The sequence below is a fragment of the Syngnathus leptorhynchus genome, chromosome 2 (assembly GCF_054491065.1).
Source record: "Syngnathus leptorhynchus isolate UIUO chromosome 2, UIUO_Slep, whole genome shotgun sequence".
NCBI lineage: Eukaryota > Metazoa > Chordata > Actinopteri > Syngnathiformes > Syngnathidae > Syngnathus > Syngnathus leptorhynchus.
Genome location: NC_141196.1, coordinates 11700581 through 11716407, shown reverse-complemented (window position 1 = coordinate 11716407; position 15827 = coordinate 11700581). Strand labels below are relative to the sequence as shown.

The window sequence follows — 15827 nt, the reverse complement described above, 5'->3', positions numbered from 1 at the left end:
CTTTAAACTTGAGATATCGTCTATATACAAATGATGCTCAGCTATTAATGTAAGAGCAAATTTGAATCATAATTCCAAATGGTTAACTGTGATCAATTTAAGACAAATGATGCACAATGGGTTGTCTTTGCTTTTTCCCTCAAATACACAACAATGTGAGAAACCTTTTGTAAAAGCACTTCAAACAGAGAGACCATCGATGATGAGGTTCAAAACAAAAGAGTCAAATATTGTTTTTGGGTGAGAACAATGAGACACAACATGCATGTTTTGATGCATTTAAAGCTTTGTAAGGCAGTTCAGATTTCTGCTCTGAAAATGCCAGCACGTTCTTGTTAAAATCAGTGCTTGAACGGTGAATTGCATTTTCAACATTTTTCTAGTGTAAAATCGGATTGCTGACATACTTTCTTAATCTACCGTCTCTCTTGCCATGCCGCTGTACACCGAGCGTGTGACGGTACCGAAGCGAGCAGTGGCTGGAAACATTCGGGCGTGCGCTGCCCGGTCATGGGATTATCTATTCCACTGGCCTCTCACTACCGCAGCACTTGCTGGCGTAACAGCAAAGAGTCTTAATCTCAATCCCCAAATCCCCTTCCTCTCATCTGGGCTCTCTCGCCACGCCAAGACATGAAGTGAGCGTGCTCACTCTGACGGCCGCCCCGGAGTCGGGCCACTTGCCCGGTACAACCAGGGTCCACGTAGGGTCAGCACCTTCAGTGGCTCTGTCACACACAGAGCAGCATCTCTTTTTGAAGGCAATCAGACCGGCCTTAGCGGGGGGGCCGCATGCACCCCTTTGGGGATGACTCAGCGCTGTTGAGCGAGTCGTGAGTCATTTTTTGTTTAGACTAACTGTCTCGATGTTGTGGCCTCCTGGAAATTGTTTGTGGCAGCCCAGCAGGATGGAGAAGGCCTTGCGAAAATCTGCATTGAAGGCATAGATGATGGGGTTGAGGGAGGAATTAGCCCAGCCGAACCACACAAACACGTCGAAAGTGGTAGGGCTGATGCAGGGGAGAGCTTCCCCTCCGCTCGACTGCTCGCAGAAGGGCACCATGCAGTTGAGCACAAAGAAGGGGAGCCAGCAGCACACGAACACGCCCATGATGACCGAAAGCGTCTTCAGCACTTTGGTCTCCCTCTTGAAGGTCATCTTGAAGGAGCTCTCCGAATCGGCGATGCTGGAGCCTCCGCCCATGCTGTCGTGCCGGTTCTTGGCGCTCTCGGCCGCCCGCTCCAAGGCGGAGATCCTCCTGATTTGCCTCTGCGCGATACGATAGATTTGGGTGTAGGTGACCAGCATGATGGCGACGGGGATGTAGAAGCTAATGAGCGAGGTGGAGATAGCGTAGGTCCTGTTCAGGCTGGAGTCACAGTTCTCCGATGTGACGTTTGTTCTCAAAAAGGTGGACGGGTGGGAGGAGAGTGAGCTGAAAGACGTGCTTTGAGCCTTGTGCCAGTTGAGCTGCACTGGAATGAAGGAAATGAGGACAGACAGCGTCCACGCCGCGCTAATCATCACAAAAGCCACTTTGGGCGTCATCTTACGCTCGTAGCGAAAGGGGCTGGAGATGGCCCAGTAGCGGTCCAGGCTGATCACGCACAGGTTGAGAATGGAAGCTGTGGAGCACATGATGTCGAAGGCAACCCAGGTGTCGCAGAAGGAGCCGAACGGCCAGAAACCGGCGATCTCGCTCACCGCCTTCCAAGGCATCACCAAAATGGCCACCAGGAGGTCTGACACAGCTAGCGAGATGACAAAAAAGTTGGTGACTTTGGTGCGCAAGTGGCGGAATTTGGTGACGGCTGCGCACACAAGCGTGTTGCCCAGAAGTGTGGTGAGGATGAGCAGCGAGAGGAAACAGCCGGTCAGGACTCGACTTGAAGAAGCCTCGTCCGAAGAGGCGCTGTCGATGGCCGTCGTGAAGTTCCGGACATCCATCCCTGAACGTGCCATTCAAGTCATGTTGCGGGGAGACGGCCACATCATAACTGCACGTTAACATGTCTCCAGGCTTCCCTTGCCACAGAATCAGTTTATCTTCTGATAAATGATGAAAGAGGTGCTTCTCAAGGTCGAGCCACTCGGCATGGGCACTTGAGATTTGACATAGTAGTTTCAGCTTCAGTGCTCAACAGGTAACGGTAATTCAAATCCTCAGTGTAACCAAACCTCGGCAGTTTCAGAGATCAGCTGTCTGCACAGTGAGGTCATGAGCGAGCCTGTGGACGTACAACATCAGTGACATGACACTCGGTTTTGGATGTTTCTGTTCCCAGACATTGTCTCTCCGACCATTCTTTGCGATGTGCTTTGGTCCTGCCGACAAAGAAAAGAAATGGGAATCATGAACTGGTTTATGATCAATACCGATCGGTATAAAGAGGAGACGAGTTCAATCGTTTACAATTGGGTGAGAGACGTAAACCAAAAAAAGGATTGTTTTTATCATCGTCGGATATTTTCCATAGCAGTAATCAAACAACTTCTATCGTGTTGACCGTAAAAGAAGTTCTGTTTTGAACATCTTGGTTGAAAATGAGGGAATCTGATGCGATACACATCTACATAAATGCAAATGCAATAAATTGTCGTATTGATCTCACTATCAGTTTTGTGATCAAATGTGAGCATTGTCGTAATTTGTACTATGTCCGCTACACCCACACTCGTTTGAGTGTGCAGGTATGCCTAATCAAATGTCTTTTAGAGTTTATTTCTTTTATATATATTAAGACTGCTTAAGAGTCACACATACCTTCGTCCACATCCAGGTGTAAACGTCTTTCAAATCCTATGCAAAAGAAGGCTGTTTTTTTTCCAAAAATCTTCCATTTCGAACAAAGTAGCGTCAAGTCCACGCAATCAACATCCACGACCCTGAACATCCTTAGCAGTCTCGTTTTTTGCATGCAAATGACACTCAGCATCACGGATTGGTGTCTGCGTGCTCTCGCGGATTCAGCGCGTCTCTGCGGACAAGCGCAATGACATGTGCGCTCTTTAACACACTCCGCCGCCCCCCCCTCTCTCTCTCTCTCTCTCTCTCTCTCTTTCTCTCTCTCTCTCTCTCTCTCTCACACACACAGACGCGCGCACTGTTGTCTGCTGACCGCGTTCCATTTAATACACTGTGAAGTTGCAATCTATCTATCTATCTATCTATCTATCTATCTATCTATCTATCTATCTATCTATCTATCTATCTATCTATCTATCTATCTATCTATCTATCTATCTATCTATCTATCTATCTATCTATCTATCTATCTATCTATCTATCTATCTATCTATCTATCTATCTATCTATCTATCTATCTATCTATCTATCTATCTATCTATCTATCTATCTATCTATCTATCTATCTATCTATCTATCTATCTATCTATCTATCTATCTATCTATCTATCTATCTATCTATCTATCTATCTATCTATCTATCTATCTATCTATCTATCTATCTATCTATCTATCTATCTATCTATCTATCTATCTATCTATCTATCTATCTATCTATCTATCTATCTATCTATCTATCTATCTATCTATCTATCTATCTATCTATCTATCTATCTATCTATCTATCTATCTATCTATCTATCTATCTATCTATCTATCTATCTATCTATCTATCTATCTATCTATCTATCTATCTATCTATCTATCTATCTATCTATCTATCTATCTATCTATCTATCTATCTATCTATCTATCTATCTATCTATCTATCTATCTATCTATCCATCCATCCATCCATCCATCCATCCATCCATCCATCCATCCATCCATCCATCCATCCATCCATCCATCCATCCATCCATCCATCCATCCATCCATCCATCCATCCATCCATCCATCCATCCATCCATCTTTCTCGCCATCTTTCTGACCCAGTTAAATGTGCACCGCTGTACAAGTTAAATTCAAGGAACATCCACCTTGTAAAACAGAATCAGGACACCAGGCCAGGCAAGGCCGACACTGGCTCACTGTGGCCATCTTGCGGACAAAATCGTCACCTGCAAGACAACGCGCTCCGTTGAGACAGATTTGGACTTTTTTTTTTTTTATTTCTAACCCCAACGATTGAATTCTTATCACCTCATGACAAAATAGTCCAAACGTCACCAAGACTCTCCTCAGACATACAAATCCCAGCAAAATGTGTCAGCATCAGCGCAGTGGCACTTGTTTTATTCACTTCGTTGCATGCAGCGTATAATGGAATTCAGAACAATCGTGACATACCAGCTGTCGCCCTACATCTATGCATGTTCTGATGGGAGCTGGAGCGACAGCTTTTAGCCCTTTCCCTCTCATGCATCCACATTATAAGCAGTTTATAAGATTGACCGTGAGAGCAGAGGAGTGATGCAAATAAGAAGCTAAAATTAGAACAATAGCTTACAGTACATCTTAATCTTCCATTTCCATCTTGCATTTAATTGTCAGTACAAATCGTGCATGACAGTTAATTTGCACACACTACAGCAATTTCAAACGAGTGCCACTTTGCAATACTTAGACTAATCTGTGCAATTAACACAGTGCTGCACTAACCCTTTAATAGGGGGAGGGTTGGCTTGGCACGCTCAAAAACACACACTGGCACACAGAGGAAGCTTTATTTTATCTGAGACATTTTTGTTTTCTGCTACTCCTCGAGTTTCCGACGGGGGGATACCACGGCATTCCCAGGCCAGCTGTGACACATTTTCCTGTACTCAGAATCGGAGTCATCCTAGTTGACCTTTTCACAATTATGTCATAGATAGGGTTGGAAGAGCTTTATGTAGAGCAAGGGTCTCAAACTAGCAGCCCGAGGACCATTTGCAGCCTCCTACTTGACTTGACAAAAATTTTACATCAAGACAAACTTTCATGAGTTAATCCCGTGCTCACAGATCTTAATTCTCACAAGATTTGCTGAAGTCTCACATAGCGTCCCAAATTTTGTTTGATTTTTGAGCAATGGATTAAGATTTCCATTGTTGTACTACGACTTTCGAGATTCTACCGCTTTATCAATAAACAATGTGATTTTTTGCATGCAAATGTTGTAAACTAACCTCATGCCACCACTTACAACATGAAAAAGACATGTTATGTCTCTAAAATGTTATGTCTAAAAGTCATCTTAAAGAAATATACACACACACACTGCCATGTGTTGACATATTTCACATTGTCCTGGGAATTCAAAAAAAAAAAATCTTGGCTTTATTGCGAGGATGAGAAATATGCACAAGAAACACCTTTAGATGAGAGCATGGCTTGTTTTTTCATTTTAAAACGCTCTCTGCCTTTCTGTGCTGCTGCAACGCGTGTGTGTGTGTGTGTGTGTGTGTGTGTGTGTGTGTGTGTGTGTGTGTGTGTGTGTGTGTGTGTGTGTGTGTGTGTGTGTGTGTTGTGTGAGATCATGTCAGCCCGCACTATACCAGCATTGCGACTCTGGCTGTATTCCAGATGCTTGAAATAGATACAAGGAGATTTATGTTCACTGTATTGCAGTTAAAGCAAAATGCACTTTTTCTTCTCCCTTTACAATAATACAACCAAAAATAGCCAATAATAACAACGATATATATATTTTACGGGTGGCACGGTGGCGTACTGGTTAGTGCCCTCCCTGTGTGGGATTTGCATGTTCTCCCCGTGCCTGCGTGGATGGGTATATTTTCCTTTCAAGACAGCAACATTTTCTTGTGAGTTAAATATAGATTTTTTTTTTATTGAATGAAATTCCACAGCTTAATAGAAATAATAAATAGAATATAAAATAAAATAAATAAAACAACAACATTCCATGATATGTTAATATCTTAGAAAAAGACTGCCGGATATATGAAGTCCTTTGTCAAAAAGGGAATCAATAACTGCATTGCAGCTGCCTGGGATACTTCATCATTTCTTTCCGTTAAGTTTTTTCAGGAAAGCCGAGTAAGGTTTGAAAGGTGACAGGCTTCGTGTGTTCGGGAGCATTTTGCACTGATGGTCAGTCTGGAGGAGGAAAGCAGGTTACATGTTGCTCGCTGCTAGTAATGCCGATAAAGTGCAGTCTCAACACAACTCCATTGTGGATGAGGGGAATGTTTGATGGACATAATGCAAAGAGATGTATATTTTCCAGGGCGTGGCCAACTTCCCTTGAGCGCGAATACTATATCAGGAACTAATAGGTCAATCTTCACAAAATAGGTATTGATTGACCTCAAATTTGAAATCATGTGTTGTGCCATCATTATCAAAAATAGAGCAAGTTTCATTCAAATCCAAATTTGTTTGGTTCTTTTGGCATGAAACAACATATAACAAATCCAAAGCCGTCAAAATAAAGTTGAGTTGAGATGCAGATGACAGAGGCGACATTTACACGCTGTGTTTCGGCTAACAAACCTGTGGAAAACGAGGCTTGAGTCTCTCCAGATTTGCCTGGAGCTCTGTGAGGATGTACTGATTCTTGTGGTGCACCGTTACATTGGCGAGAAGAAGCCTCAGCTCGTGGGAGAAAACATCCACACAGAAGTCCTGAAGTGGAAAGAGTTATGTCATCAGGCTTTATTTCCCCCTGTCCCACAAAGTGAAAGAAAAAAGAACTCACCGCGTTTTCGTGCATATCTGCGGATGGCATTCGTACTGCGTCTGGCTGCGGGGACAGAAATATTTGGTTCATAACATGAAGTATATAAAAAAACATCCAAGAGGTCAAAAAATTAGAAAGCTTCAGGTCAACTGGCAGGTAACCGAGAGAGGGGGGGATTACGGATGCATGTCTGAAGTAATGGACTTCTCACAGTTCATGTAATAAAGTGTGAAAAAAAATGTAATACCCAAAATGGTCTTTGCACCTTTGCTGACATTGTAAGATGAGCAACAACAAAATAGATACTTACAGATGTGATATTGAGATGTTTGGCTCTGTAGAGTTTGTTGAGTTTCTCCAATCTATCTATCATCTCGCTGTTCAGGTTGAAGTTGACACTGTAGCAGAAAGGCAGCAGGAAGACAAGCGCAAACATGCACTTCAACATACTGTACTCTTGTCTATCTCGTGCTCTCTCCCTAAACAGATCAGCTTTGTCTTAAGTGTGACCACTCACTCCCATAACGGCATCAGCCCATTTTATTTGATTCACAACGTCACCGCGGAAAAGGAAACCACTGATGTCATCCATGTGCACCTACTCAAAATGCAAAGTTAGAAATTGCTCAACATTTCACACCGATCGTGTTCAACCACATTCTCGCTCACCTGATGAGAGTGTGAAACTAAGAGGTGCAATTTCTACGAATAATGTCTGACGATGTCCGAAACGGGAAACCAAAAGCAAGGTTTTGAGTATCGTTCCATGTTATCTTGCAACCCAAAAGTGATGGACCATAAAAAACTGTTCGGGTCACGTTCATCTAGAGTAGATTGTCCTATGGAAACACTTAAAAATGTATAGTGACTGCTTGTTTCATTTACTAAATGTAATCAATGATTTGTAAAATTATCATGATTAAATCTAGCGGAATGAATGGATTCATTCATTTTGAAACAATCCGATTAATCCCAATTCTGCGCTCAGACGTGAGACAGTGGTGGAAAGCTTGACAGGTGTGCTGTTTGCAGTAACAATGTCATGGGCTAACCATGACGGCGTCGTATGTTGGGAATCACTTCGGAATTTCACATCGTATGTCGAAAAATTCGTATGTTTAAGCAATGGTATGTAGAGGTTTGACTGTATTCCTTTCTGTGTCTGCGTTGGTTTTGTCTGAGTACTTTGGTTTTCGCTCTCATTAGGAAAACACACATGGTCGGTTAATTGAAGACTCTAAATCATGTGAATGTTACCTGTATATTAGTTTTAAGAGACTGAACATGTATAAATAAATCGCACAACTCTGAGAAAATTAAGTTCACCGCACCCGAGTAAATTAAATTGGACCCAGTCTTAGTAATTCAGCTGTATTAACCATACTAAACTACCTTGAAGCCAAGTACAATAATCTAGACCAATAGAATTGCTTAATGCTTGAAGAAAACCATTTAATTATAAGAAGATTCTTTCTAAAAAAAACAACAACAAAAAACAGAGGGGAAACCTCTGCTTTTTTTTTAGATCACTCCCCACCTGTCATCATACATCATCAGAATCATGTGAAAAATCATGTTCACATTACAATTGCATAACCTTTATTGGCGGTGACTGTGACTCTATTGGCTTATGAATAATAGGCCATGGTTGACTTTGTAAATAATACTTGGAACACTTTAGGAAAGACTGGGAGTGTGATGTTTTTCAAATAGATTTCAATTCTCTGGAACACATAATTATCAGATTGCGTGTAGCTGGATTGTGTGCAAGCCAGGCATTTTTTACACAAGACCTACACACAAAGAGGAGATGATGACCTAGCGTCATAATATTCTGTAGAAAAATACACTAGGATGTACGTGACCTCAGGTGATTCTCCAACATGAATCAAAGTATTACTCAGTTCTGCTTTTCTCAGTAAGACACGATACATTACTGAATAGAAAAGCAAAAGCCTGTTCTTTTCTCACAGTAATATATCAAATAAAATAAGTCCTAATGTGTTGTAGTGTACTTCCAATTCTGCTCCATATTCTCGTATACTAATTCAAGGAGTTGCTGTTTTGTGATACTGGAAATTTGGCTGCCACATGTGAATGTCATCCTGGAAACATCTGTGGTGCACTTGTCTTCTGTTCGATGAGTGTTCGGATTTCACGATGAAAGGAAAGTGTAAGGAGGGGAATATTTGGAGGATGTAGTGAAGCACTTTCCATCACGTTCATTCATCTCCGAATCCTCTCTTCCATCATTTTGCATATGTACCGTATTTTCCAGACTACGAGTCGCAGTTTAATTCATTTCTCGTCAACTTGTTTGGCTAGTGGAGATCACTCAGACGTAATCATGTTCAAACGTAAGAAATGGAAGGACTGCAACAGACAGACTCAAGGACTGGAAACGTGTTGCTCCCCGCAGTGACAAACAATGGTCTCATTAATTCCTGATGACCTCACCACTGGAATAGTGAGGAAAGGAAAGAACTGGCTGGTCAGTCACTCCTAAACATCTTGTGAATGATGGGTTACAAAACAATGACGATTGCTTCTATTTTAAACTTTCGGACAAAAAAAGTGGGTCCCTTAAAGGACTCGTAGCATCACAAACTGATCATGGGTAACTTTTCCAACTCTCATGGGTCACCCCTACGAACACGCTTTGTGTGGGAGTGGATGACCATAAGGGAAAATATGACTACCATGAGTGGTTTTTGTATTGAAACAGATATGCATGTGTTTTTTGCAAGTATTATGCAAATAGGTGTAACTTTCATAACCTCTTGAGAGATTGTGTGGTGATTAACCAATCTGACATTTCCGTTAAGATGCCCAAGTCTTGAGGCTGGTATGCACGTACAAAACCAACTAAGCCATCTTCATGGTTTTTTTCTTTTAGACATAAGAGTTGTATATACTTTTATGTAAAAGTGCAATAGATACTTCTATTATTTGCAGATACTAACTTGTTTTTTTTGTGTACATGTGTTTGACGAGCTAATAACAGTTGTGTTGAATCCTATTCATGTTCTTTTTGTGGCAAAAGACATTTTTCTGTTGCTTGAGTTGACTTGAGTTGACTGGTTTCCATTTGTATCTGCAGTTGTGTTGGCTTTGGTACCAGTAACTACACCCACTTCACATTTCACGAAATCATCCATATTAGTTATGACAAGCTAATGAGACCACACTTAAGTGCATGACATTTTCTGGCTTCCATTTTTAATTTAAAATGTTTCATAAAGGTAGGACAATCAGTTGAATGTTGATTACCTGCATGTTCAGGGGATCGACTTGTTGGTGAATTAGACGAAACCTGTTGACTTTCCGTGGTAATTCAAAGCCAGTGAGTAATAATCAAAGACTTGAGGTGCTACGAATAATCGATTAATCCACAACTACTGTAATTGGTGATTTTTTTAAATAATTGATGAATAGTTTGGATACTTTAATTTAAATTTGTCCTAAAACCCAGAATCGTAGCTTCCTGATAGTAATTGTATATAGCATTTATCTAATGTTTGATTTTACTTTGAAAAACAACGAACAACATTTTTCCAGGATTCTGGCATGTTACAGACCAAACTAGTAACTGAATAATAATTCATGTTTGTGTATTTGCTGCACAGCCAATTTGAAATAATGTCATGTTTTTTTAATAAAGACAACTTTTTTTAGTAAAAGACAACATTGTGTAGCATTAGCCACATTAATGAGGAAAAGAGGTGGAAACCTTACTGGAAATTATAGGTTTTTTTTTAATAAACAGGAATTCATGCAAATAGAAGGGAATAAACGAAAAGAACTGAAAAAGTTGGTGCTTGTCTCATATTAGGGAATTTATCATAAATATTGCAAAGTATACAAAAGCTAGGCTGGCATAATCCTGACTAAAACTACCAGACTTCACCTGCGTACATTGGTAATGTTTTGTATAGATGTCTTTGTGACTCAACAAAATGTTTACACTTGTGTTTGAAAATTGAGATTTATGCTCCACAACTCTCATAGAAAGATTCCAGTTTGGTAAATAACCCATCGTAAATTCCTATCAAAATTTTGCAACTTTTCAGCCGTATCCGTATGCTGTGACATGTTTGCTTCGGTCCTCAACCTTATCTCTGTGAGATCGTAGATCTTGAAGAATAATTATTTACTCCTCGTCACAATACATCTAGAGTCAATGCACAAATGAATGTTTCATGCTTCGTTTGCACCAACATATCGTGTGGTGTGTTTGGCTCCAAAGTTAGAACAACAAATATGCTGTCACATACATTCTGAAAAGAGTCTCAAATGCCCTTTTTGCTCTATAGAACATAGTTTGAAACGCATGCACAAACACACACACACACACACACACACACACACACACACACACACACACACACACACACACACACACACACACCGACACATCACAGTCTGTTCAAATGTGCATTTTTAGGCCTTCTCCTTTAAGGCCTTCAGTGTAACAAGCATTCCTCCAGCATCACAGAGCTGGAACTCAACCAGGGAATCATCGCAGTCAAGAGCGGAAGTGTGATTTCCATATGCCACTTCTGCACACTCGTCCTCTTCCTCATCTTCCTCAAAATCATCCGGATATTCAATTTGGTCCGTAACGTTCTGGCAAGACTGTGAAAACACTGTGAGAGAATAAGGATTAGTTTGTCAATGGAAAATTTGAAATGTAATAAATTGGGGATTTAAATCTAAGGTGGTTTGAGATTGTCAACAAAAAAAATGTAAATTTAAGGTGGTTTAAGATTTCAAGGAAAGTTTTCAGTATCTGTGCTTGAATTCAAAACAGGACTCTCGAAACACTGACGTGACATTTATGTAAATTGTGCGGTATGACAAACCATACATCAGGGAATGATTTTTTGTAATAGCACCGAGACGAACATTCTTGTTAGAGTGTCATAGTGTTGCAGTTTTGAGGAAGTGTCGTACACATTTCCATTTCATTTGTCACATTTATGACAAGTAAACTTTTAGGTTAAGATCAAACATGCAAAACACCCCTGAAGGGAAGCTTTTTGTTTCTGGTGAGACACTTTTGAGTTCCCCTTTAAAACCTCTTAGATAGTTTCCCTTAGGTAGCTTCTATTTCCGGACTCAAAATTAAGAAAGCCAATGATGAAGACGAAACGTCATTCCCCCTCTCAAAAAATACTTGCTACGCAAATCTGAATACCATCAATTAGTACACACAAATCTACACTCACAGGAAATAAGACAATAGATTTGTATACCGTTCACACATATTCATGAATCATACTTAATAAAATCAGACATGCAAAGAGTTGTGGGGTTAGTTCATAAATTTCTCCTGGAATCAAGAAGCTTCATCTTACTGAGATATGGTGGACAACATTTTTCCGACTCAATGACTTGGATGTGGATGCATCTGAATGCCTTAACTTGAACCCCATTCATATATTTTCCATCCTCATTGAGTGTCACAGGTGAGCTTCAGCTGATTTGAGGTGAGAGATGCAAATAAAGGAAAACAAAAATGCTAAAACAAACGAGAATGAACGGAAACTACAATTTTACATTTTTAAAACAAAAACTAAGGCAAAAAGGTCCTTTGTTTTTATCTTTGCCAATTAATATGAGAAGGGTTTTATTGTATGGTGTTTGGTATTACTGTATGTCTGCATAAAAGCAACTCAATCTTTTTTGTTGTTATTTTCCACTTGATTGCAAATGTCACGTGACCGATACAGGTAAGCCATGATGGTTGTTACGTTAGGCCTTAGGCACACTTTGATGTCATTTTCAACTGACAGCAAGATGCAGTACAAGGCTGAGATGAGAATGATGATGAAAAACTGTGTACGTAATTTTATCTTTAACTCAAATTCCACACACACAATCTTGAGCAGAATACCGTGTTTAGACTCGAGGGCCCGCATAGAACATATTGTTGGCCTCCATTTTTTTTTTACTTGACTTTGCTTTTGACTTTGAAGTGCAATGCAAAGGAAAGTATTTTTTTTGACATTGTACTTAATGTAAAAATTTTTTCCAGAAAACGCTGTTCCATTATCAATTACCGAGTAGCTCAGCAGAATGTGTCCTTGTTGATGAGAACGAATGTTGGCTCTTTTCCTCCAAAGGAGACAAACTTCGCTCCTCGTCCTCGTCAAAGTCGTCAGGGTAGAGGCAGCCACCAGCACAGGCACCATCCTCCTCCACATCCGTATCGTTCTTCAGCGTGTCGTTACGTTGAATATTCTGCAAGTGATCTTGCACAAAGAAGCTGTTAAGTATACAAGCAGCACTGGGTCTGTTTTGGCGTTCAATGTTTAACATCCTTTGGATTAAAGAAGAAATATTTTGAGAGTAAAGTTCAGGCACCGGTTTGTACTCTCCTTTGGTGATTTTGTGTAAGAGACTGAGGAGGTTGGAGGCCACAAATGGAGGCGTGAGAGCACAGATCTCGTAGAGCAGGCAGCCCAGAGCCCAGATGTCACACTCGGAGCTGTAAGGAACATCCTGGCAGAGTTCCGGGCTTAGGTAGCAAGGAGTTCCCACACACGTGGAGGCCATGTCAGCTGTGCTCGTCATCATTCTGGATACTCCGAAGTCACCCAACTTCACCACGCCTTGTTTTGTTAGCAACACATTTGAGGTTTTGATGTCCCTGTGAAGTATTTTAACTTCATGTATGTAACTCACAGCCAGAGCGACCTGCACAAACCATCCCATAATAGTATTCTCTGCGAAGAATTCGCTAGGTTTCCTCTCTTTGACTCTGTCATCTAATGTCCCGCCATCACAGTAGTCCATCACAATATAAATAAAGCTGTCATCAGGGCTCACGAAAGCCTCGTTGAAGTTCACTATGTGAGGCTGCTTCAGTTTCCTAATGATCTCCGCCTCTTGAAGAATAGCCCTCCGTGTCCGAGCGCTCTCCAGTTTGATTCTCTTGACTGCGTGTAGCCTCTCCGACTCAACGTGTCTCATCAGGAAAACTTCTCCTGACGCTCCTCGGCCCAAACACATCACCTTCTCGTACTTGTCCATTGTCTCAAGTAAAACCGTTGGGCCATCTGCCTTATTACAAGACTACTTACCGCATGGGAAGGTCTTTTGTGTTGTAGTTGCTATGGAGACCAGACGCTCTGAAAACTGAGAGGTTTCTTTGTGTTGTGTTAATAAATGTTTATGGGGTTTAACCATTTGTATCCTTCTTGAAAGGTGAATCTTTTCCTGTGCTTTTGGTTCACAGTCATTCATTTGATGTATCTTGTGTGGTTCAAAAGATTAAACGTTATATCCAGAACATCAACTATAAATGCCACACTTTAATGAATAATTTTAGGTTGTGTCTAGGTCCAACGCTTTCCAGTATTGTAAATGCATTTTTGCGACAAACCGAACAATACAATAGCTAATTAGTTAGCATTTATTGTCAAATATATATTGCCAGATGTAGTTGAGCAAATATAAAAACAATGTGGATAAGCACCTGAATGCCCAGAAAATGGTGGATTACAAAATGCATCAATATATAATGAATAACTATGAAATTAGGTGGAATGATATGGAATGATATTAAATGAGGTGGAATGACATTGGTGGAAAAAGTGCAATATGTAGATGTGGAATGATATGAGATGCTCTTAAAGGATATTAAATGATGTGGAATTATTATCTAATCATGTTGAAAATCATTCCAAGGGTCTTTGGGAATCAATGGGGAATTTTTGGGTGATAACGTGGGATTGCGGGAACACTGTGATTGTAGAAATTAAAATCAACAGTCCGCATGATGTGGATTTTTGGAATATGTCGAATTTGTAATGGAGAGAATCAGTCGAGAAACGTGAAAGACGCATGTCGGAAAAAAACGAGTAGAATTTCAATTATGGACAATAAAATGCTTCGAGCATTCACATAATTACTTTTTCTTGATAAATCAGTGACCAGGTTAGGAGGATTATAATGCCACATAATAAAATCATTCAAAAGTTTCGCAAACATATTTTGTGTGTCAAAGACATTGTACACTAGAAGGCAGAATAAACATGAACTGCTTTCAAAGTAGCAATGTCTCGCCGTAGAAGAAGACACGCCCACTGCGCACGCGCAAATAAACTAAAGCATGAGCCTGTACTCAAAAGTGCTGTTTACATTTTTCTCGCTAGTTTAAATTTTATCGAACAGTTTCTTGAAATGCCACCAAAGGGCAAAGGTGGCAAGGGTGCCAAAGGTTTGTGCCCTCCTTGTTGTGCATTTTTTCTTAAAATGTGTAATTTTGTCTTTATAGCGACGTTAGCCTACTACTGCACTAGATCGTATGATATTTGTTCTTCTTGCAGCGATATTATTATTATCATGGTTATATATTATCGTCATTTCTGAATATTGGGCTCAGGGGGTGCATCGGTAAGTGCGGAAGCTGAGAAGAAGGAGAAGACACCAAAAGGAGGGACTGCTGTAAAGGTTTGAAATCTCATTGCTCTGTCTATTTACTTGGGTAACCTAAGACAAACTAGTCACATGCATATTTTCCTCAGGTTCGCCACATCCTCTGCGAAAAACATGGGAAATGCATGGAGGCTATGGAGAAATTGAAAGCTGGAGTTCGTTTCAGCGAAGTTGCATCACAATACAGTGAAGACAAAGCGAGACAAGGAGTAAGACCATCCTTAATTCAAGGCACTCCGTTGAATCAACTGCAATACCGAGTTTAGTATTGTGCCAATTCACGTCTTTTCAGTGTTTTAGCTGTTTTATGTTTTGGACAGGGTGATCTGGGTTGGATGACGCGAGGATCCATGGTTGGACCTTTCCAAGAGGCTGCCTTCAACTTGGCTGTCTCTTCCATGGATAAGCCTGTTTACACAGACCCCCCTGTCAAGACCAAATTTGGTTATCACATCATTATGGTGGAGGGAAAAAAGTAATGAGGCACAACAATAAATTGGGACATTCAGTTTTACACTGTGCTCTATTGTGAATGTTATTACTCCAGACTCCTTGAAGCATTGTGAATGAAATTAAATACAACTATTTTATTTCTGTTATTTGTACACTACCCCAACATTTTTTTTCCACACAAGTCAAGTAGTGCGTTAATAGTTAGGAAAGCCCATTAAAGGTCTGAGGCTGCTTTTGATGGACGATATTAAAGTTGGAAAGTTGGACACAATATGAAATAAGTTGTGCCGATCGATCACTTATTGTCTGGCTATGATGAATGCATGTCAGTGCCCAAGAAA

At 40.6% G+C, this 15827-nt stretch overlaps 3 protein-coding genes across 5 annotated transcripts; 1 reads left to right on the top strand and 2 right to left on the bottom strand.

Moving 5' to 3' along the window:
• Positions 1–838: 838 nt before the first annotated feature.
• Positions 839–1963, bottom strand: LOC147060755 (D(1) dopamine receptor-like). The gene has a single exon (XM_085904540.1). The coding sequence runs from the start codon at positions 1961–1963 to the stop codon at positions 839–841; it is 1125 nt and encodes a 374-aa protein (XP_085760666.1).
• Positions 1964–10294: 8331 nt separating this feature from the next.
• nek12 (NIMA-related kinase 12) lies at positions 10295–13711 on the bottom strand. 3 transcript variants are annotated; one of them, XM_085905554.1, is made up of 2 exons: positions 12654–13711; positions 10295–11237 (listed from the first exon to the last, which is right to left on the bottom strand). In XM_085905554.1, the coding sequence occupies exons 1-2, from the start codon at positions 13624–13626 to the stop codon at positions 11032–11034; spliced, it is 1179 nt and encodes a 392-aa protein (XP_085761680.1). In that variant the 5' UTR covers positions 13627–13711; the 3' UTR covers positions 10295–11031. The 3 variants fall into 3 exon arrangements, with proteins under 3 accessions (XP_085761680.1, XP_085761681.1, XP_085761682.1); XM_085905555.1 differs by having other exon boundaries at positions 11059–11226; XM_085905556.1 differs by lacking the exon at positions 10295–11237 and adding an exon at positions 11960–12070.
• A 949-nt stretch (positions 13712–14660) lies between these two features.
• pin4 (protein (peptidylprolyl cis/trans isomerase) NIMA-interacting, 4 (parvulin)) lies at positions 14661–15618 on the top strand. Its single transcript, XM_085905537.1, has 4 exons — positions 14661–14815; positions 14981–15048; positions 15123–15242; positions 15354–15618. Exons 1-4 carry the CDS (start codon positions 14779–14781, stop codon positions 15510–15512), a joined length of 384 nt encoding a protein of 127 aa, XP_085761663.1. The 5' UTR covers positions 14661–14778; the 3' UTR covers positions 15513–15618.
• Positions 15619–15827: the final 209 nt, after the last annotated feature.

What these genes read in the sequence shown, in the direction of transcription:
- nek12 (XM_085905554.1), bottom strand. Translation starts at nt 13,626, where the DNA reads ATGGACAAGTACGAGAAGGTGATGTGTTTGGGCCGAGGAGCGTCAGGA. An exon ending in ACATTCTGCTGAGCTACTCG is followed by an intron (nt 11,238 to 12,653) that starts GTAATTGATAAT and finishes ATTCTCTCACAG; the next exon opens with TGTTTTCACAGTCTTGCCAG.
- pin4 (XM_085905537.1), top strand. Translation starts at nt 14,779, where the DNA reads ATGCCACCAAAGGGCAAAGGTGGCAAGGGTGCCAAAG. An exon ending in AGGTGGCAAGGGTGCCAAAG is followed by an intron (nt 14,816 to 14,980) that starts GTTTGTGCCCTC and finishes TATTGGGCTCAG; the next exon opens with GGGGTGCATCGGTAAGTGCG. An exon ending in AAGACAAAGCGAGACAAGGA is followed by an intron (nt 15,243 to 15,353) that starts GTAAGACCATCC and finishes TGTTTTGGACAG; the next exon opens with GGTGATCTGGGTTGGATGAC.
- LOC147060755 (XM_085904540.1), bottom strand. Translation starts at nt 1,963, where the DNA reads ATGGCACGTTCAGGGATGGATGTCCGGAACTTCACGACGGCCATCGAC.